General features: G+C 39.1%; 1 protein-coding gene across 1 annotated transcript in view; it reads right to left on the bottom strand.

Moving 5' to 3' along the window:
* Window positions 1-22570, bottom strand: part of CCDC88C (coiled-coil domain containing 88C) — a 95818-nt gene that overhangs the window by 5454 nt on the left and 67794 nt on the right. The window contains exons 15-28 of the mRNA XM_083863633.1: window positions 20840-21910; window positions 18468-18595; window positions 17469-17610; window positions 16641-16829; window positions 16090-16251; window positions 14656-14933; window positions 9838-9981; window positions 8271-8457; window positions 7931-8076; window positions 6669-6758; window positions 5644-5885; window positions 1549-1731; window positions 1120-1188; window positions 276-344 (exon numbers count right to left, since the gene is read on the bottom strand). Coding sequence (XP_083719759.1) covers window positions 276-344; window positions 1120-1188; window positions 1549-1731; window positions 5644-5885; window positions 6669-6758; window positions 7931-8076; window positions 8271-8457; window positions 9838-9981; window positions 14656-14933; window positions 16090-16251; window positions 16641-16829; window positions 17469-17610; window positions 18468-18595; window positions 20840-21910 — 3100 coding nt within the window. The remainder of the gene's footprint in view (window positions 1-275; window positions 345-1119; window positions 1189-1548; window positions 1732-5643; window positions 5886-6668; window positions 6759-7930; window positions 8077-8270; window positions 8458-9837; window positions 9982-14655; window positions 14934-16089; window positions 16252-16640; window positions 16830-17468; window positions 17611-18467; window positions 18596-20839; window positions 21911-22570) is intronic.

The following is a 22570-nucleotide window of genomic DNA, read 5'->3' as shown; positions in this document are numbered from 1 at the left end:
TCTAAGAGTGGCCTGATATTTCCCACAATACGATGCCAGTCAGACTGAAGCAAAACTTGACTGTCTGCCTTAAAAGCCACCCCTTGCCAGAATCAATCTTAGAAGAGCACTTCTTGCCAGCAGTTTTGATTCCCAAGACAGCCATGTCCAGATTGCATAATCACTACCATTTCAAAACAAGTCTTCAAAATTAATTGGAAGGAAAACGGCATTTTACACACAGTTTCACGGAATTTCACTTCCTGTTTGTCACAACTCAGCTGTAAAAGCTTTACCTTTCAAATTCAGAGGTGAACTACTGCTGGAAGCGTTCCTACTGCTCTCTAAGCTGTTTGGCCTGGACACTGAAAAACACAAATCAAGCATTGAACAAACAGATCTTAAGTTCCTCTGATTCTCTAAGACTTGGCTACAGTCTTGCTTCTGAAAATAGGACCTGTGCAACTAAGTCACTTTGAAAACATTAACAACGTAATATACACAGGATGCCAAAATCTGGACAGAATAGAAAACATCTTCATTTTTCAACTTGTTTAGGATTCATCTTGTTTATCTCATTTTTTGCACAAAGAAATATGTTCTGGGTTTTTACAGGAACTGTAAAGTAATGCAGAATCTGAAAAAGCTCAACAATAAGTTGCTGTCTCTTTTTCAGTTTTCTTTGGAAGGAGCTGGTAGCCAGCTTGCAAATTAAGTCTTCTGCAATCTCTAAGCAGGCAGTGCTGCTGTTTCAACAGCATTCCCACTGTGCATCCACAAGCCCCACACCAAATTTTTCTTACTGCTGATTCACTCCCTTTAAGGAAGGAATTAAACATTCTCCAGAAAAATCAGCAACCAATCTGTAGGACATGCATTAAAAGGTCTGTTGGTGAGGGAAGGCAACTTGCCTCAATAATGTCAACATTGTTTTGAAAGGTCATTTTGTCAAAACATCCATTAAAAGCTTCAATAGAAAACCAGAAGCAGTTAGAATCCTATTCCCAAAATGGTGCTGCATTACTACATCTCCTTCTGTAATATTAATGTAACTAAAACACTCCAGGACAGTTTATGTGGATGCAATGAAACAAGTCTTAATGCAGATGTTTAGAGCACTCACACATGATACAAGCTTACCATGCCGTCTGGTGCTTGCAAATTCGACCTCCGGGGACTGTTCACATAGATTATCTTCAGAATTATAGCCTGGAAAAGAACATAAAACTTAAAAGGCCAATTGAACACAGAAAGGTTAATCCTTCAGGTCAGTCTCCAATGCATTCTAGCAGTGTAGAAGACTGAGGTGATCAAGAGAGTTTTACAGACCCATCTTCTAAACACTGGCCAGGGAACCACTAAAGAACTGACACTCGAATGTGCTCTGTCAAGCTGACAACATTACAAGACTGAGTAAACTCTGGACCTCATCAATTAAACCAGCAGATAAAGTAGGAGTGAAAACATTAGTGCTCTGGTTTTGTTACTTGAATGCCACTAGCAGCCTTGCAGGAACTATGAAGCAGCCTGCCTGCCACTACCAGCTGGTGTATGAATTGCACCACACACCTTTTGGCCTGCTCTGGAGCCGGGAGATGGGGGTGGAAGTGTGCACGTGAATAGCTGAGCTTGAGTAAGTCCTGGAACCCATTTCCACACAGCTGGGTTTTGTTGCAGAGTCTGCTGAGATTTCAACATTATCATTGCTGCCTCCGTGATGGGAATTCCTTTTTTGCTTTAGGTCCATTAGCACTGCTGGGGAGAGAGGTAAATGAATAAGACTCAATGAAAAGTAGCATTAGGGGATTTGTATTTATCTGCCCATACAAACATGACAAACAGGCACAAAGAAACCGCACAACAGAGGCGCTAGTTTGGCAAGCTTTTCCATAAACAGTGCAGCAGTGGATAGGAAATTTCTGCCACCAGCTTGTCAATCATGTGTGCTCTCTGTAAAGTGTGGGAGTGACAAGGGCTGCTTAGTGCTGGTGGGAGGGTTGATATTATACATGCAACAATTACTGTGAAAGGAGGAAGAAAAGGAGCAAAGACATGAATCCAGAAAAGATAAGTGAGGTGTGAAATTCCCATAACATTATTCCATGTAGGTGCATTTTATAAGAACTTACTTCAGTAATAAAATAGAATAGGGAAAGAGTGACAGTAGTCATGCTCTTACTCAAAGAAAAATAATGCTGATTTGAAAATTATCTATCATGATCTGTGCACTAAGCTAACTGCTTTCAGGTTTATATCTTTGCTGTGGGTAAGAGCTCAGTTTTTACAAGGTTGAAACTCTGCTCTTATGATGTAGGGGTGCAATGATTTTTAAGTGGAGTTCCTGGGATCTTAGCAGGAGAACAACAAAATCTGTCTGCTAGAATATTACTTAGATTAAGAATGTGAAAAATTCTTTTCTACTGATGAAGCAGATTAATTAATTTCTTGTGATGTCAATGTAATGCTTTAAGGCACACATAGAACAAAATTTGAAGAATTTACTGCAGAAACACACTTAATGAGATGCAAAATTCTAGATTCTATATACTTCTATGGAATACTTGATTAAGTAACAGAAATTAAATGCTGAAAATGCAGCAGAGTGCAGCAGTCGAAATAAACAACTTGCAGAGACAACTGACAGACAGTTCAAAGCACAGAGCAGCTGTGAAATTGTATCAGAGAAATGGACCAATGTGCTGTCAATTTTAGGTGGCCCCTGGAAGCTGACTGCATTCAGGAACAATGTTTTATCCCTAGGTCTGCATGGGCTCCACAGACTGGGCCAGCACTTACTCTCAGAATTCAAACTTATGCCATGCCTGCAGGGGCATCTACTGGCTAAAGCTTTGCATGCAAATCTGTATTTCTAATTACATCTAATACTTTCCATGGATGCCAAAAATATTAATTGCCCTGGAGACTAACATTCTCCACAAATCCCGAAATGGGCAACAAAAACCAGGCTGTTCTGCCAGAATCTCTGGTTGTGCCACTGGGGACAGTTCTAAGAGTGAGAAGGGAAACAACATCTTTGGGCCTCTCTGCTGGGTCTCCAGTAGCACACTGCCCATGCTGCATCCAATTCTCCAACAGGGTGGGGACTGGATGTGCACATTCATTTCAGAAGCCACCATGACTATTAGGCAATAAGAATTCTGGGCAATGGATTATTGGAGGTTATTCCCAGTCTTAAGAGAACAAATCTACATTCTTCTTCCAAAAAAATCTGTTGAAACTGAAGCAAAAGAAACTGAAACATCAACTCAATTCAAGATAAATTTTCTTAACTGAAAGTACAAAACCTTACTAAATATAAGGTTTGAATGCGAGCATCAAGACACTTGGCTGAGAACAATGTTTCCATTAGCTTCCATTCTGTATTCAAAGCTAGACTATTTAAAAGCAGAAAAAGGTGTTAAAAAAAACCTGCCTTTTTAAATCATTTAGTAGCAAAGACTATTGGAAAAATCCCTGGAGTTTAAGACTGTATTTGTATTTTAGTAGGACTACCACACTGTAGAAAGCATAGCAAGACCAAATCACTTCAACGCTTTAACTGGACACAATGCAAGTACATGACTGCAAGAAAATATTGAAGCGAACAGAAACTTCATTTACTTACAACATGCACCAGAGCCAATATACATACGCAAACTGTATGCCATGAGGTCCCCTAAAGTGTGCTGCATTGAAGAAATGATCCAGTGTGCAAGAGTGATTCATCTTCTACAGGAAAACTTAAGTCCATGTTCACTAATCTTTGCTTGTATTTAGAGTATTGTATAGACATATTGAGTGTTTCTATTAATGTGCGTGTTCTTTCATGGCATGTGGGATTTTTATTTTTTATTTTTTTAATATTTGTCAGAAATAAATGAAGGTAAATGCTACAGAGAAGGTGTTAGAAAACTCCCAGTTCCGGGAAAGAAAGAGTTTCATTAGGAGAGGATGGGATGTCGGGAGAAGACCAGAACCGGAGCCGATTAGAGAAAGACTGATGATTCGATGGAGACTTAGGAGACTTTTCTTTATCCTTGCTTTTGCTTCTCAAAAAGGCAATCTTTTTGCGCTGTGCAGCTAAATTATCACCCAGGTATCCCAAAAAGAAGAAGAAAAAAAAATAAAAGTAAAAAAAAAAAGCCTTATAAATGAAACTTAAAATATCTTAACACAGATTAAAGACTACACAACCAGTTAAAACAGAAAAGGCTAAACAATGACCAACATCTATAATGGAGAACTGATGAATGCATAGCTAAACATAGCTAATATGTCTCAGATTAAGGCATAGATTAACACATACACACAATATTTAAGCAAGCCCACTAAGTAATTACCGTTAGATCATTCAAAATGTTTTTGCTTTATAACATAAAATTAAATTGGTGTACGTTACTCAGTGCTAACACTCAAACTTCCTAGGCTTCTAGGCTTTACTACTGGTGACCCTCATCTCCACATCAGTGTTTCATGTAACATCAACATGAATGAAGCTCCAGAGACTTCCTGTTATCTGTGGCACTCTACAAGGGCTTTGTTCTGTGGCAACCCAAGCCCAACCTCCCATGCTAAACTTAACGTGCATGTTAAATACCTGGAATCATATGGATGATCTTATTCCAGAAAACATCATCTTTTTACTTTAAGTGAATAAACGAACTCCAAGAATTAGAATAGAGAAAGGGTTTTACCCAATCAAAACAAAACCTTCAGACAGGACTTGCAGTAGTTTATAACAAGAGTTATTTTCTTAGCTGCTCCCCTCTGTTTCCCACCCTCCACAGCTGGAAGACAGGAACTATTATTCAAGCATCAATTTCAAATTTGCTTCTTGGAAAGTATTTCTGGAGTATAACGATCTATATATATAAGTTGACAGAAACAACCTCAATAGAGCTTTGGACATATATATTACCTTTAATAAGGATGAAGAGTATTTATTTTGAGGAACTTTCTTTTAAATTTCTCATAATTAGTAACAGCTGATTTAACTGTATAAACTAACTTAACAGAAAATCATTCCATCTTCTTTACATATGCCTTAGTGTTAAAAAAGAGTAATTTCATCATTTAACATGAAAAAATTCCTAGTTTAATTCTAAATCAAAACATGGTATTGTCCTCCAAAATCACCAGATTATGATAAATTGGTTATTTACAATAAATGGGTTATTTATTCTGCACGTGCACCACCTGCTGGCAGTGGCTGTCAGCCAGCTCATACCCCTCAAAGGGCCTGAACCACACACTATTCCATGATCCAGCTTTAAATTACTTTGCTGCAAAAACCCCAGTAAATGAAGTATTAGCAGCAATTTATTCAGCAACATGCAATATATCTGGGCAAACAGAAGCTGAAGGGAGAAGTAGTAGATAAAAGTAAGAAAGCAAACTAAAACAAAACCAAACCTATTATCATCCAGCGTTTATTCAAATTTCTAGTTTAAGGGTTTTATGCATACTAAAACTTTTATTGTACTAAAAAAAAACCCCAAACCCAAAATCAACCAAACAAACAAAAAAACAAAACCACCAAAAAATCCCAAAACAAACAAACAAAAAGGACATAAAATATTATGTGATTGGGCATTACCATAGCCTATATATTAAATCTTTTAAAAAAAATTTTCAGCTCATGGATTTAGGCTGAGCATTCCTTACCTTTGTTTGAAGAACCTCCAGGGTTCTCTCTCTCTTCCACAGGGTTTGACCCTTGAGAGGTATTATCCTGAGCCTCGTGTTGGTGTTTCAGTTTCTGGGAGGCAGATGGAGAGTTTACCATCTCTGGGGATTCAGAATGCCATGTGGAGCTTTCTGCTGCTGGTTTCAACCGCTCCCTTGGAGTCTCCTTCTTTGGCTTGATAAATTTGACTAAGGCTCTGGCTCCAATCCAGGGGTTTTTCCTGATAAACCAGGTTTTGTGAATGGAATTCAGAAAATGCTACAAGAAATACTACCCAAAGAAGTTTACAGCTGTGCTAAAGCCATCAAACCATCCTACATTCTTATTTGTTTACTGTCATGAATTGGTTCAAAAAATGCACCATGAATTTCACAGCACTTGAGATCCATTTCTCTACTTAAGTCAAAATTACTTTTACAGAAATATTTCTTCAGCATGAGAAATGTGAGAAAGACAACTGTTCCCTCTGCTAGGAATCTAAACTACACATATGGACTACATAAGACTCTCTTACAGTGTGAAAAAACTCCACTACAGAAACAGACTGAGGAGGAATTAAATGAAAGCTGCTTTGAAGCCTCTTTGCTAAGGTTATCAGTCAGAACTATGTATGGTGGAATTAACTTGGCTCTTTTTTGTTGTTCTTAGTATAATTTTTAAGTCCCTTCTCTCCAACAGACTGGTTACCTCTTGCTTTGAAAGAGCAGCTCTGAAAGCTCCTAATGCTGCTTAGTCACCATACTGGGAGCAAAGTGGTGCTTTTCCAATTAATTTTGGGAGTTTCAGATTCTAATATTCATACAGAAGGCCCCACATGAGGCCTTATACTCTACATTAACACAACCTGCTGCTTCAGGGAATATCTTGCAAAGTGAGAGGGAAGTGACAAGTGGAGATTACACCACCCTTACTTCAGATGAAGTTTCTGTTATCCTCAGTTATGGAAAGCCCTTTCTTGCCCTCATTGATCTGTACAGCAGAACTGAGTCCATGTGGAACTTACTTTTTTGGAACAGGATCATAGAACTTGTACTGATCCATTATCTTCTCTTCAAGTTTTTCCTTATGTCTCCTTAAGGCATTCAATTTATCACTGTGAGGGGGAAAAGCATATTCTGAGTCATCTGTATGAAATGGAGCATAATAAAAAACTGAAGACCAAAAGCCGTCAAGAGAAGAAAGAGACTGAAATACCTTCCTATCCTGAACCTTCAGGATTCACAGTCTGTTTGGAGAGGACAAATGCAAAACCTACCAACCACGCCAATGGGTGATTTTGGTGCAATAAAGCATGAAAGGTGAAAGAATAACAGTAGATGGTGGTGCAAGATTACTAACTAATATCTCAGGCAGAGTTTGTTTGGTGGGTGTTAACTATATTTTTTACTAATTATTTTGTTAACCTACACAGTGGAAGTTGGCAAATCTTATTTTCATTCAATCCTTCATCATAGAACAGTCAGACACCAGGATAAACAGATCAGAGTACATCTGAACTGTATTCAGCCTATTTCAGCAAACAATTTTTAACACTTCAACCATATAAGCCAGTACTGCTATAAAACTCAACTCAGTAACTCCCACATCATCCTGATGTGCTTGAACTAAAATTCTTGGGATTAAGGACATTTTTCTTCCTTCTTTCATACCTATAAGAGAAATTTACTGCAGTGAAAACAGGATTCTTTGTAAACGCACAGTATCTTTAAACAGGGTATCTCACTTCAGTGTTTCAAACTGTGCATCAAGGACTCAGCAACAGATGTTGATGTCTGCATCCTTAAAAACAACATCAAAGCAGGTATTTCTTGAAATGCAAATGAGAAAAAAAAGAGGAGTATGAATGTTTTCTGTTCTTCAGGAACCTAAATATAAAATGACACTCCTAAGACTAAATTTTTGTTGCAACTTGGTTGTCTTCCAAAATCTGGAAATTCTTTCCCAACCTCTTCTTTGAGAAGTACCACTGGGTTTAGCATTCCATCTTTTCTAACTGAATTTTTCACACAGGTTCATCTGTATTATTTGAGAAGAGCTGTGCTTGCCCAGGTTTTTTGTGGACAACTCTTTCCAGTAAGGCAATGGGGAAACTTTTTGTGCTTTCTCCCATCACACTTATCTCCAACCAAACATCCCCTTTTCCAACAGATATCAAGAAGATCTATCATTCCACTGCCTGCTCTTCTAGTCCTTATAGATTATTTGTATTCTCTATTTGTCTAATTACTTTTTTAAGTTTCACAATTCAAATCTCTTTTTTCTTACATGTACTGTTTCTGTTCTTCATGATACTGCTCCTTGTTCTCCATGTTCTGCTCCAATAACATCTGATTCTGCTGGCTCAGCATCTGAATCTGACTCAGGAGATGATGGTTTTCTTCTTCTAGATTTCCCTTCAGACGGGACAGGAGCTATTAAAAAGGACAAATTAATCTCTCCTCTGCATCTGGCTTCCCTGGGGTGCACCATAATCAAGATAACACAATAGCATGGCAGCCTAAGATACAAACCTATACACTTCAAACTATATGGAGGTGTTGTTCCATATGTCATGACAGCTCTCTGACCCAAAAGCACCAGTAGCTGGGTATCTACAGTTACTCACCTCACAGTGGTTATCCAGCTTGGTCAGAGAGATATCCATGGATTGGTGCTGTTCTTTCAGCTCATCATAGCGAGCTTGCCAACGATTCAACTCCAGCTGAGAGTTGTTCAAGGAAGTTTTCAGCTCTTTAGTGTGTGAATGCAGCCCTTCATAGTCTGCCTTTAGTTGGTTGTGCAAGAAGTTCACCCTAAACATGAAAAAGACAGCAGGCTTATGAAGGACACTTCACAGAAATGACCTCACATTCAAAGGCCACAGCATCAGTTTGCAGCTCTCACTAAATCAAGGATAGTTCCAAAGATTAACTCCTGAGGACATTTTTATTCTAAGAATTTAGTAAAATTTTATGAAGAAGTAGCAGTAACATTTTAAAAAGTTTTAAATCTACGAAAGAACTGAAAGGAACATATGTGAAAAATAAAACTGCTATTTCTTCAATAGGTAAGAAGATTACCACCACAAATTTCTAAGGCATAATGTATTTAAGGGCATTTGGATATACAGGCAGTTCTATTTGGCACAAATAAAACTCACACGTTATTTTTTTTATCCTGATGCATGAAATATTTATGTGTCATTTAAGTGTATAGCATTTAAGTGTCCTGAAGTGTAAAACACTGTAGTGTTGTAAGAAGATGCTGTGGAATTCTTTTACACTTTTAGGTAAATCTAAAAATATCTACAAATCATGACGGCATAACATTAAATAACTAGAAACAGATTAAGTTCTGTATCTGTTGACAGGTAAGCCTGGTTCTCTGCCAGCCCTGCAATCAGCATTATGCAACATCTTTGTCCCTAAGACAATGAATTAGGAACAGCAAACTTGAGAAAACCCCTGGGGAGTTCTGCACTGTTCTAAAGCATATTTGTACATTTGTAGCTCAACTTAAAATGTGATTTTTAAATATGATTCAACCTGACATTGCTTTAACTTGATGTGGTCTTGGCCCCTTACTTGTACCAAACAGATTCTCAAAGCACATTAACCCATTTGTAGTATTAACAAGACAGGGAACGTTTTTGGGTGTGGCTCTCAAAAGGGGCACTACCATAAATTAACAGCCCCTACTGATCAAGAGTCTCTAAGACTGTTTTTAATAACAGGAATGGCAGTTTTTTCTGGGCAGCAGAAAATAAACAATGGTAAATCCTAGAGCTGAAATCATATTGTGTAAAAACCATAAAACAGTGCTCCTCAAGGGCGGGGGGGGGGAAGTATAACCAGGGGGGTTGGGCATTGTAGCTCTGCCTAAAGGCAAGTGCTTGGAAACAATTCATTGTAGAAAATGCTTGTGAACTGAACCAACCACGTGTGGAAGCTTATTTTGTATGAACAAAGGTCCCAGGCCTGACGCACCAAATAACAGTATCGGCTGACAGTATTCATGAAGTTGACAATCTTTTACAAGTTAAAATTACCAAATCAACAATACTAAAATAGAGAAAAAAGAACAGACACATTATATGAAGGTACTTCAGAGCTAAAGTAACACATTTGCGTTTTGCATAATTGACTTTTAATTGATATATATATATATATAACAATTTAGCAAAGGAATCATACCTGTCCAGTTCCTCCCTCAGCTTCTGATTTTCCCCAGTGGTTATTGCATTTGATCTTCTCTCTTGTTGCAAAACCTCTCTCTCAGTTTTTAAAACTAATTCCAACTCTTCCAGTTCTGCCTTCTGTTTCGTTAAACTGTTGTATCTGCAAAAGGAGGAATAGCATACCCTCAGCTTTCATTTAAACATTTTTCTTCCTCCGGGTTAATATTTTAATAGGTAATACCACAATGATGAGAAAGTATCTTTTTCTCCAGCTTTATTTATTTAATCCACATTTATGTGATTAAACTTCTACTACAGCTGAAGAATTCAACACTATGCATGAAAATTCAACTTAGTATACAAGTCAGCAGAGAAGACTTTAGAGGGGAAAAAAAAAAGAAAAGCGCTTTTTAAGAAAAGTGGAACATAATTGTCAGAATCTTACTTCAATTTCAGAGTCTGGTCATTTAGTAAAAGCATGAAATTCTACAAAATGAGTGGAAACGGTACCACTAAACCGGAATCTCAGTCACAAATATTTGACAGTGGCAAGAGTCAAAATCCTGACTACAAAGTAGCTCCCAAAAAGCAACAGGAAAGCAGTGCAATGAACAAGAGTTTGTTAGGTAACCACCCAATGCATATTAGGCTATATCCATAGGTAATACCATCCTGCACATCTACTAATCTCCTGCATATTCCAGACAGATGATGAGGTATCAATGAGTTCACAGCAAAACACCTTTAAGCAGAGGCTGACTCACTGCTTGAGTTGCTCTATTTGCTCACTAGTGAAAAAACCAAGAGCAAATCCAGTGTTCACATCCAGGCTCCCACTATTATTTGGTTTATATAACTTGTACACAAACCATTCAGGGCAGGGAGATGGGGAGAGAGAGAGGGCTGATGCCATCAGCTGTGTCTTTAATTTTGATCTCTGGAATGCTAAAGTAATCAAGGTGTGCAAAAACTTCCCTGGTATTTGGCACAGGCATGGATAGGCAGGCTCAGCCTCCCTGAGGTGCTACACCACCTGCACTCAGAAAACACTGAGAAGAACAAGGTGGACTGAAATCACAAGACAGAAAGCTATTCCCAGATTTTTTCCCTCTCCCTTCTGTCAGAATCTGTGCCCATACACACCAGCAGCCACTGGGGCTACTGGTACAGTCAATGTCAAAAGTCATCAGCACAGTTTTTGGTTACTGTAATAAAAGGGTATTGCCCCAAACTACCAGATACATCTCCGTCAATAATGGAGAAATATTCTTCCAAGCAATTTTAAAACAGAATCTAGGTGGAAGATATAGCATTGCTTAAAAAGCTGAAGAGAACAAGCATCATCTTTCCATGACTCTCATGCCAGCAGAGATGAATGCAGAGCACAGTTACTCTGGAGTCATGAAAACTTCAAAACAAAACCAAAACCAGCAGACAGCACGAAATATACTGACTCCTGCCAACTTGTTTTTCTTTCAGGCTACCATTCCATTCATCCCAGGGTCAAATTACAGCCTGTCCCAAATTCCAGTCCATTGAAGGGCCACACAGAAAAGTACCTGTCTCCTAGACAAAAGCTGCTTTATGCTATTTGTTCCCAGTAACAGCAGTAGAGTTTAATTAACCTTATTTATTTGTTTTCTTGCTCGATTCAGCTCTTTCAAACTCATTTCAAATTCAATGTCCGTACAACAAATGGAAGAACCTGAAAGCAGAGGAAGGTTTCACATCCAGCTCCAAGAAGCATTTTAGACAGATGGTGTGCCAATGCAGAGTCTGAGAAGACAAACTCCACAGTCAGTCCTTTGGCAGAGACCATGGCTGTCTCCACAGAAATTGTGCTGTAAATTCTTTTGCTGTCTATGTATGACAGGGCTACTCTGTTCATTTTTCTCCAGGCTCCCTATGTTTTAAAGAAGGCTCCTTAGAGAGAAGCAGAATACTGGTCTAGTGTTACCAGCCAGGCCCAGCACCACAGGCTGCCACACCAAGCCTGAGCTAGACCACAGCTCTCCCCTAGTCATTAGGTGAAAGGTAAGAAAGAGGAGACTGTCTGCAAAAATGGAAAGGATTGTTCATGTCCGGAGCCCTAATGAAATCCTCAGGCAAAATCTTGTAGTAGAGATTCAGCCTGGAGTCCACAATTTGAACACAATCTGTACAACCTGACAAGCTCTACCACCAGGATTCAGGTTACCCTTCCTGTAGACTATTCAACACTCCTGTTCATTTCACTTTTTAAAGCATCAGGCTCCTGGACAGAAGAATTTTGAAAAGATTTTCTTTTACATGCATATAAAATCCATTTTGGCTCTGACACAATCCATTCCTAGGATTGAACAAACACAGTCCTCTTTACTCCTTTTGGCTTTTATTCCTTCTGTTGTTTTTTGAGGAGAAATACTATGGGTAGGTATTTGTGACTGAGACATCTTTGAAAATGCTCTGCTATGATAAAAAGTGTAGCAAAAAGAACCCAGAAAAATAATTACCAGGCAGCACTGGTAACATAATAATACAACTCCCTACAATGGGTAATCCTACACAGCGGGGATTCTTTTCCCAGTGTCTCTGCAGGATTAGACTTCTGCAGACGAAGCCACAAAGAAATGCTCCAGGATCTCTTAATCAACTATAGCTACAAAGTTATTACCTTCCCTCAGTAACAACATGCAATAGGTAAAGCAACTAAAAAATGCAGAAGAGGCCAGCCTTTCTGCGTTCACTGGGATGGTCAGCCAGACACCTTTAAAGTCAAAAAACAGCTACTAATGGTAAATGACCTTAATATACTAACTCTCCTCTTCTTGCTAAGCCAAACCCACACATCTGTGGTTTTCTGGGCTATGACAGGTCATTTCACTGCAGTTACACACAACCCATTATTAAATCCCCACTGCAGTGTTAATACTGTGCAGACAGAACCAAAAGAGGTTTAATGAAGTTTGCTCAGGTGCAGAAAATATTCTGTGGTTAGAATGCAGCAGACTGAACTACACAAACCTTCAGGACCTTGGCTGTATGTGTTGTTGGACATGCACAAGCTAACTAAAGTTGCTGTGGATTTTTCTAGACAAGTTGCAGTCATAGGTTTGTGTGGAAGTGTAATCCTGCTTTAAGAAACTGAACTATGACTACAGTGCTGTCCCCAGCAGAGGAAAACCAATCACCCTGGAGTTGTCACATACAAAACCCATCTCCTAAACACCATACAAGAAAACTTCTTGGTTGCACTGAGCTGCTCTGGGGAAAATTTAACAGGTGGTACATTCTAGCTGAATTTTAAAGTGAAATATTCCATCTTAGCAGTTAAATATCTTAGTTGAAAAGGTGTAAGAAAACTTCTCTTATGCTACTCTTTCTCCCTTCTGCTCCCTCAGCAACACATGATGGAAGGAGAAGAAAATATGCACTTAAAAAAAGTAGCTTGTGGCTTTTTTCCTGACAGCCAAATGGAGTCCTTGGACAAATCACCTTGATAAGTATCTTTTAAGACTGATCTGCTGAGGAGGATACTGCACACTTAGAAGTGCCAAACTCAACCTGTTCTGAATACAGAGGAGGCCACCATCTGCTCCCCTGCAACACCTCTCACTAGGAGTCACATCTCAGAAAGAGAGTCCAAACTTTTAATGATTAGAGTGGTGACTGAGCATTAAGTGGTGACTTGCCTCTAAAGATAACCTATTCTTTGAAAAACACTTTTTCCTTAGGCTAGAACTGCTTAGTGTTTGGTACTGATCAAGCAAAGAAAGAACACAGCCAACTGCCTTAACACACTGCAGTGTAGTAATCTCAGGCAAAGCCTGAATCAATGAGAACCATTAATCAGTCTGAGAAAGACTTGGTAAGCAGGAACAGTGTCTGTGTAATCACTTACAGCTCATTTAGTCGACAGCCGAGCAGCTGTCCTGTCACAGCCCCAGTGGATATTTTAATCACAACAGTTTACTTCTGCACTTTATAAAAATCTACTGTGCATTGTATTTGCCAGCTCCTTAGTCTTTAGGGAAGAAAAGTTTAGCACCAGTTTTCAGTCCACCATCAAGGATCATCACTAAGTTGCTCTGAACCCAACTCATGATCTTGCACAGAAATGAAACCTAAATACAAGTCTATACACTGAGGAAAATCAGTGAAAAAAATATGAGAAGTTTGAGTAGTAGGCAGAGCAGCATTTTTGAAGTATTACATTATGTATATCTTTCGATCCATACACAATCATCAGAAAATGACTGACTAGAGACTGAACAATTAACAGTTTACTGATTTCCTATTTCACCTGAAGGGCCTGAAGCAAAAGCTTTAGATTATGAGAATTACAAGAAAATTAGTAATACATCATTATCTCATAATCAGGTCCATATAGCTTCCTTCAGAGAGCCTCCTTTGACATAACACGGATGCCACGAGATTCAATGATTGAAATTTCTCAAGACACACACTACTCACATAGAGTTGACCTGCAGACTATGCTTAGAAAAAAGACTCCACACAGTAGAACTGAGGAATGTTTTTAAGGCTGTACGTTGTTATAGCACAAATCCCTAAATGTAGTAGACACATTTATGCTACTTCTGACAAAGTATCCCCGAGATCCAAACCCATGTTTGCTGAATATCACCAGAGTCACCTCTGTTCTGCCACATTTAGAAATCTAAAATCTAGAGCTACCAAATATTTTCATCTAATGTCCCAATAACAACAAGAATGACTTGGCACTTTGTCAGGGCAACAACTTTGTAATTTGTTTGTTATTGGAGACAAGATTTAAGGCTAAAATTGTAACATAGGCACATTCTGGCTACACTATACCCCTGAGCAGTGAGCGTACCTCTCACGTAGACCTTTGTGCTCCAGATCCAGGGTTTTGTGCAATGTTTTGAGGCAGCTGTGCTGATTTATTAGCCTTTCATACTCTGCAGACTGTCGTTCATGCAGTGAAGCAAGGTGTTCATGGTCCTGAAGCAATGACTCATATTCAGCTTTCAGCTGCTCCTTCTGTTTCAGTAGATTTTCATTCTCGTTCTCCTTGGCTGTCTGTTGATTTTGGAGTAGAGCATTCTGGGCTGTCAGTGAAGCACTCTGGGAGCTGAGAGTTGAATTTTCTACCTAAAGTTTCACAAGTAAAAAGTAAGTATTATTTATTCACATCTGCTGGTACATACGACAAACACTTTGTAGCAGCTTACACCCCTATAGAGTCAGCCAAGAATGCCTACCGCTGCCTTGTTGACTTAAGACACCTCTGTACAATTTGGCATCATTCTGGCATTACTGCTGGTAGTATGCATCACATAAAGCTATGCTATCAGTACTATGAAAATTATCACAATAACCTCCAAACTGAAAAAAACACGTTTACCAGAAGCTCTTGAGCCTGAAGAGCAAGATGATCTGGAATACTCACAACTCAACTGCACTTGACAATCATGATCAAAGTCAAAATTACCCCATATTTGTGTACAAGTAATGAAACTCAAGTTCATTCAGACTCAAAAATATGCAACACTGCACCCCTGTGTATGTGGACAATACTCCAGAAACTGTGTATGTAAGCAGTATTCCTAACAAGTCTGGTTCCAGTAGAGAGATGGTGCACTGATTTTACATGTTGCTAATATAAGTCAATTACAGGTGGGAAATAACAAGAAAAAAAAAAAAAAATCTCTGAATATGCAAGAGGAAAAGCTTGAAAAGTGAAAGTCACACAACAGAAATAGAGCTAATCCAACACTGTCCTTTGAAAATGGTCTCTTTCTCAAAGGAAGTTTATTTTTTTGAAGTCAAGTAATTTTGAACAGTATCTTTTCCACTGGCAACTTTGACACTTTGTCTGTAAGACTGAAAACTGTGATTGGAACTCATTGCTACAATGCTTATGGGGAGCTGACTTGTGTCCTCTTTCCACTTCTGCCAAGCTCTTTCACAGGCATAGCATCAACACAAAAAGGCAAAGCGCAAAGGTTTTTTTTATTTTAGAATTGCAGCTTCTGGAATAACACATCTGAATTTTGCTGTATTAATTTTAATTAATTCTCTCTAAATAATCACCTTCTTGCTGAAGGTAGCTACCAGACATTAGCCACAGACCCAATTTCCCTTCTAGCTTGGAGAAATTCAGACCTCAAACTAAGCTCCACCTCCTGGGCCTCATCTTGCCATCATTACATCAGCCTACCAACATAAATATTTCATTATTAGCTGTCATCTTCTCCACACTAACCAAATCCAAGACCCTGGAACAGAGGCACAAGGATGTCCTGACCTGGAGCTTGGCTGTCTGTGTCTGCAGGGCAGTGTTATGCTCCTGAAGGAAGACATTTTGCTTCTGTAGTGTCAGGATCTGATTGTTGAAGGAGACATTCTGTGTTTCCAAATGTTTTAGCTGTTCCTTAAGCAGCTGCTTCTCAGCATGCAGGGCTGCATTCTGAAAGAGAGATGACATTGAAGGGGTGACAGGAAGAAAAGAAACAGCTGCCCTGATCATATGGAGTCCTATCAAAGATGAGAACCAATTAGTGATGATCATTCTGCAACAAAGGCATAAAAAACCTCTGTGCAGCATAAACGAAGGTAGGACGGATGTTACACACACCTAAACTCTGCAAAGATGGGACAACATGGACACAAGACACATGAAGCACTTAAGTTCCATGCAGTCCTAAGAGACACCCAAGGAACCTGGTGGACATGAATGCTCCAGAAAACCTACCAGATTCCTTTAATTCCTTAATTCCTCAGAAGTCCAGTTTCCACCAACCCACTCAAGAGCACAAGGTAAGTCTATGAGCTAAGAGGGAACAGGAGAAGGCTTACATTCCTTTCCAGTTCAATGGCCCTGTCCTTCAGTTTCAGCAGCTCTGTGGTAGCCTCTTGGTGCCCCATTTCCAATTTCTCATTCATTTGCTGGTTGGGAATGAGCTTCTCTGCTGAATTCCTCAGTGACTTCTGAGCATACTGCCCATCCTGCTGAGTCTGCTTAAGTGCATCAAAGTCCTTCTTCACCTACACAGTCAACAAGCAACAACATTCAACACTGAGGGAATTGGTATAATGCATTAATAATGATGGGATATGTCACTCCTTTCTTGCACTGTGCAGAGATTCAACAAACATTACCCCACTTCACAGACAGGGAAGCTGAGACCCAGGTGGAAGAATCCACATCTCTTGGCCTCTGGTCAGGTGCCTTTAGACTCAAGCTCAGTGCCACCTAACAAACAGGTGTTCTTAGGTGAGAACAGGCTGTTCTTAGGTGAGATGTTTCAACTGCAGTCTTTCTCAGCCTATGTTTCTACTAAACAAGGCAGAAAAACACAGCCATACCAATGAAAAAACATGAGAAAACAGATCTACAAAGAGCAATCATCCAGAGAAACTCCTCTTACTATGCCCTTAGCCCAAAAAAATTTTAATGAATTTTGCGTCATTACATAGAAAGAGAAAAAAAAAAGGCACTCCAGTGAAAAATGGTTCTTGGGAAGGATGAGCATAGGGAGGGCCAGAGAGAAGAACCAAGCTGCTCTTAAAAAAAAAACAAACAAAAACAAAACAAAACAAAACCAAAAACAAACAAAAAAATGCCCAAACATGTGAATGTGCAGAACCACAGTGTGAAAAATTAACATTCACTTAAGCTCTTACCATATTTAGATCATTCTGCAACTGCTGGTTCAAGTTCAGAAAGTCTTTCACTTGAGTTTCCAGCATTGCAATCTTCTCCTCTTTCACAGCTAGAGTTGATTTTAGTGCTGATTCAGCTTTGCTTTCCAGAACCTTGTATTTTCTGAAAAATACGATAACAGCTTTCTGATGTCTGCTACTAGGATATGAGCCACCATCTAAATAGCACACTTCACCTGTTCCCAATCTCTCTACGTGTTAAATTATACATGCTTGCTTCTTCAGGAGAATTATTCTACTGCTGCAGATTGCTACTGATAGCTGGGGAATTCACTTATGGAAAATCCAATAAATTTTAATAGATGTAAACACCAGCACGGTTCTACAGAAATATCAAAGAGTTACTTAACTTGAAAGAAAATAAGTTTCTCTCTTTTCCCCATAATTACACTACAGAAAACTGTTCTTATGGCTCTTTTTTACATCCTTGACAAGGAAGACCCACAGTTTAAAGGCTCCTACAAGATTGGTATGTTTCTCTAAATAGGTCTTACCAAGAAACCAATATACGCACAGGTTGCTGGGATTTTGTGTTCATTACTGTAAGACTTACAAAGGAATTCCTTGCCATTAGATATTTCTTAGGCAATGTCTATATTAACAGGTATCTGGATCACCAATGAAATAATGACAGATCCTGTTTAACAGACACTATTTTTACTTATTAAAGAGAACATGAAGAGAAATACACACTGAAATAGCTACCCAGCTACTCTGCTGGGGAGTACAGAGGAACTGTAGTAACACTGGTAGCATGCAAAGTGGCACTTCTTCCTTGCACCCAAGAAAAAGTTTTGCAAAACTTAAAAGTATGCTGCCAAGCTTGCCTCAGAAAAATGTGGTTTATGTCCAAAACTGCTAAGGGTAATGGCAAGGAAGCAGATGAGAACAAAAAAGAAAAGCAAAGGGCTCCAGTTAGGCTGAGTCAAAAGAATGACTAGAAGAGCTCAGTTTCCTTACGTGTCATCATTGCCATTATCATCCTCCAGCAGCAGCTCTTTGTTCAATCCCATCTTCTCCAGTTCCTGGCTCAGTTTGTCCAGCTCACTAGACAACTTTTGACTCTTCAGCTTCTCCAGGACCAAATCCTGAAACAGCATTAACATGATTAGTTGCTATGCAAAGGGTGGTGGTAATTATCCAGCACTATACATTTTTTTTAACAGTACTGTAAAATTCACTGGATAAAATCCTAGTTTCAAGTAGGTCAGCTAAAATTCCTCATCAGTGACAGCTGAGTGCAGAATTAAACTGATTCGTTTTATTTATAGGTCACTTGAAATAAATCTGCAGAATGCTTCTTTTGGCCTTTGCCTCGTTCACTGTACTGAACTACTTCTGCCAACACTGGCTTTGTGCCTGCCTGCCGAAGGAGGGAATGTGCAGGCCAGGGACACCACCCCAGCTCGGTGCCACACAGGGATGTGTGCAGGGCAGGGGACACCAGCAGAGGGAGTTCCCACCTCTCAGCCAGGACAAAAAGCCCTGCCAGCACCGGCACACATGCAGAGGAGCAACAGGATTTTAGTATGGAAGTCTCCTGAGGTATAACAGCTATGATGTTAGTATCAAGGGACTTGGTAATAGGGTCAATAGTGAATAATAATGCACTGAATTTCTGACATACAGTTAATTACTGCCCAAATTTTCAGAAGTGTAACTACATTGTAGTGTAAGAGCACAGCTCTGGACATGAGAGCTTGGTCACTTATTCTGGTATCTACTGACACAGCCTGGTTTCATTTAGGTTCTTTGGGAAGAAACTGAAGCAGAACCCAGCAAGGAAGTCACATAAAGAGAAGACTTGGGGGTGCTGTACCAGGTGGTGTATTGGGACAATGCTTTGCTGCTATGCCAGTAAAGTGGTCTGTGTGGAAATGGTCTGGGGTGACATAGTGCCAGCCCACATTTCTAAAAAGGACTAATTAATTTTGGTGCATAGCTAAGTGTGAAGATCCCTACCATTCAAAATTCTCTGAAATACAAATGCATCATAAAGATCTATATTGCTTGTGTTTCTGCTAAAAGCTTTCTTAAACTACACATGAAGAAAGAACAAAAAAGCTACTGAAGAACCTGAAATAAAATTTTAAAAAATTCTGAGTATCAAACAGAAGCCAAAATAAAATTTTATAAAAATACTTTGTTAAACTGCAGGTATTCAATAGTCCTCTGACACCACAAATTTAGCCATGAATTTATTCACATGGCAAAGTAAAAAACATATGGTTAAGGTCAGTGCCAGTCCAGTGATCGTAAAGGTGTCCCTTCAACATCCATGAACTCCTTCGGCAGGAGCTATAGAAAGTAACTAAGGAAAAGAAGATGGGCTACCATATGGGTCTGTACCACTGGAAATCTCCAAAAGTCTGGGACTGGAAAGATTATAAAGGAGCCTTCTCCAACATAATATTGTTTTATTAATTTTTAAGGAAAGATGGATAGAAACATAACTTGGGACTGTGTCAAGTGTTTCTGACAGACTTTATTTCTCCTCCTCAAAATTACACTAATGCTTCAAAAATTGAAATAAAACTAAACCTTGAAGTAAGTGATGGCTTACTGTATTAATCTTGTTAAACGTATCTATTTCACTGAGCTACTGCAGCAGAACTCTTTTTCCTTTTAATGCTTCTTCACGGGAAATCCTGTTTCTGGCAGGACAACAGCAGCCAGGACAGGCAATGAGAGCAAGCTGCAATAATCTGAATCTCCTCATAGGCCACTTATCAGAGTGTCAGGTTCTAGCACACACATCCTCAGGTTGCCAATGTCCTAATGCTGGATTCAGAGAGAGATCACTGCTGCTTAGCATGCTCTCACACTCAGCAGGGAAGTGTTTGGGGAAAGATGCTGTAAGGTAGCTGTAAAGCAAAATCTTGGTGCAGCTGGTTTAGATTGGTCATTTGGGATGGTTTTGTCTCTTTCAGAACAGGGAAGTCAATGTGTGTTCTAGCAAGTGCTAGAAATTTCTAGACCTGAGAGTTAATCTCCCCTGCTGGAGCTCTCAAGTTAGCAAACAATTTTGTGATCACAGTTAGAGAAAATATCAAAGTTTTTGGTTAACAGGCACCACATATGAGCCGTTTTAAAATTTTATTCTGAGTGAAAATAGACGTCATATTGGGACTCTCTATTGTAGACACAAAGTGGACTACTGCACAACTGCACCAAGTGCAGTTCTTGGCATGTTCCACTTTCCAAGGCAACACTTTCCAATGACTGTTGTCAAGGTTGTGAAGATCTCCTGTGTGACAGATGTATCCCTTTAGTACTTCACTGAGCTGCAACAAAAATAGCAGCATATAACCCAGCAGAATTATTTTGCTTACCTCTCTCAGTGTAGCTAGTGTTCTCTTATCAATCGTAACTTGCTTTAGGAGGTCTTTATTGTCCTTTTCAAACTCTTTCAGTTTATTAGATGAATCTCTGAATCGAGCAATTTCCTTTTCTAGTGTCTTGTTTTCCTTCTCAGCAACTGCCAACTTTACTGTACTGTCATCCAAAATAGCATCTTTCAGCTCCACTTGCTGCCAAAGCCGTTTCGTTTCTTTCTCAAGCATTTTTTTGTCTTTTTCTAGCTGAGACATTCCTTGTTCTAAGGCTTTGTTTTCCTTTTCTAATCTCTCTAGCCGTTTGGCAGAAACCTTTAGCTCTTCAAGGTTCCTCTGGAGGACTTGATTTTCACTCTCCATTCCTTGAACTTCTTTTTCTAATTCCTGGATCTTTTTACTGCTGTTCTCCACAATTTGCTGAAGTCTCTGGTTTTCAGAATTGATACTCTGATAGCTTAGCTCCAGCCTCTCTGATTTCTTGTTCATGGCTTTTAACATTTCCACATTCTTTCTTAAGTCCTCTTTCTCCCTCTCCAAATCTTTATTTTCTGCTTCTATTTGTGCCATTTTTGTACTGGTAAATCTCATGGTCTCTACCACTCTTCTAAGCTCCAGATTTTCTTCATCCAATTGCTTGTTGTCTCTTTCCAGGTCACCAAGGCGGATGGAAATATTTTGTAATGTGTCCAAGGATTTTCTTAGTTTCCTATTTTCCACTTCCAGATTGCCATTCTCTTGCTCAAGAACTTCCACTTTTTCTGTCACTATTTTCATCACTGCTGCCTTTTTTGTGAGCTGTTCATTCTCCCTCTCCAGCCGGTGGAGCTCTTTTTCCATTTCTTCCACTCTTTCCACTTTTTCTCTAACCTGGTCAAAATCCTTTTGCAATTGTTTCTTCTCAAATTCCAGCTTGTTCAGTTTGCTACTCGTCTCCGTTATTGTTTCATGAAGGATTTTGTTCTCTTTTTCAATATCTTTCACTCTTGCCTCGCTGCTAACTTGTGATCTTTCCCTCAGGGATAAGACAACTTGATTAAGGTGATCATTTTCTTGTTTAAGGTCCTTTATCTACATAAACAGTTGTGCAAATGTTATTCATTTACCTTACAAGTGCAGCACAAACTAGTCCTAAAGCAGAGAGATGATTGTTAACACAATCATATCCATTCAATCCAAGACAAATTTCTCAGCAAATTACTGACTATAACCAAGAACCCAAACTATTGAAAAAAATGTTACCTCTGGTAACTTATGATTTTAATAAATTAAAAACTGTGCTACATTCCTGCTACCATCCAAGAAAGCTGGGGCAGAAGGAGAAAGCAGACAGAGGAACTTCAGAGAACACCTTGGAAAAGTTGCTTTGTTACAAATCATTTTTAATATCTTTCTATCTTGGTTTACCTTCATCTTTGGGACCTGAAGACTGAAATTATCTCTGGTAAGGTGCCAGGAGCCTCAGAATACTTGAAAATGTAGAGCAGTTAGATGTCATTAAAGACACTTCCTGTAAGGACAGTACACTTACCCCACTGGTCAAATTTCAGCTGATGAAACTGTAATTTAGACTGCAATTTGCATTTGATTCTTAGACTAGACAACATGCACAAATCAAAAAGGCCTAGACTTGGAAAAAATAACAAACTGCTCTTTTTTAACAACTGGGAATATTTCCAGTTTTACTTCCTGCCCTACCTTTAAACCATCTATTAATTTCTGCCACAAAGA

This window comes from Zosterops lateralis (assembly GCF_965231275.1).
Source record: "Zosterops lateralis genome assembly, chromosome: 6".
Classification (NCBI taxonomy): domain Eukaryota; kingdom Metazoa; phylum Chordata; class Aves; order Passeriformes; family Zosteropidae; genus Zosterops; species Zosterops lateralis.
Note: the sequence above shows the minus strand (reverse complement) of the source record. Positions and strands in the feature narration are given on the sequence as shown.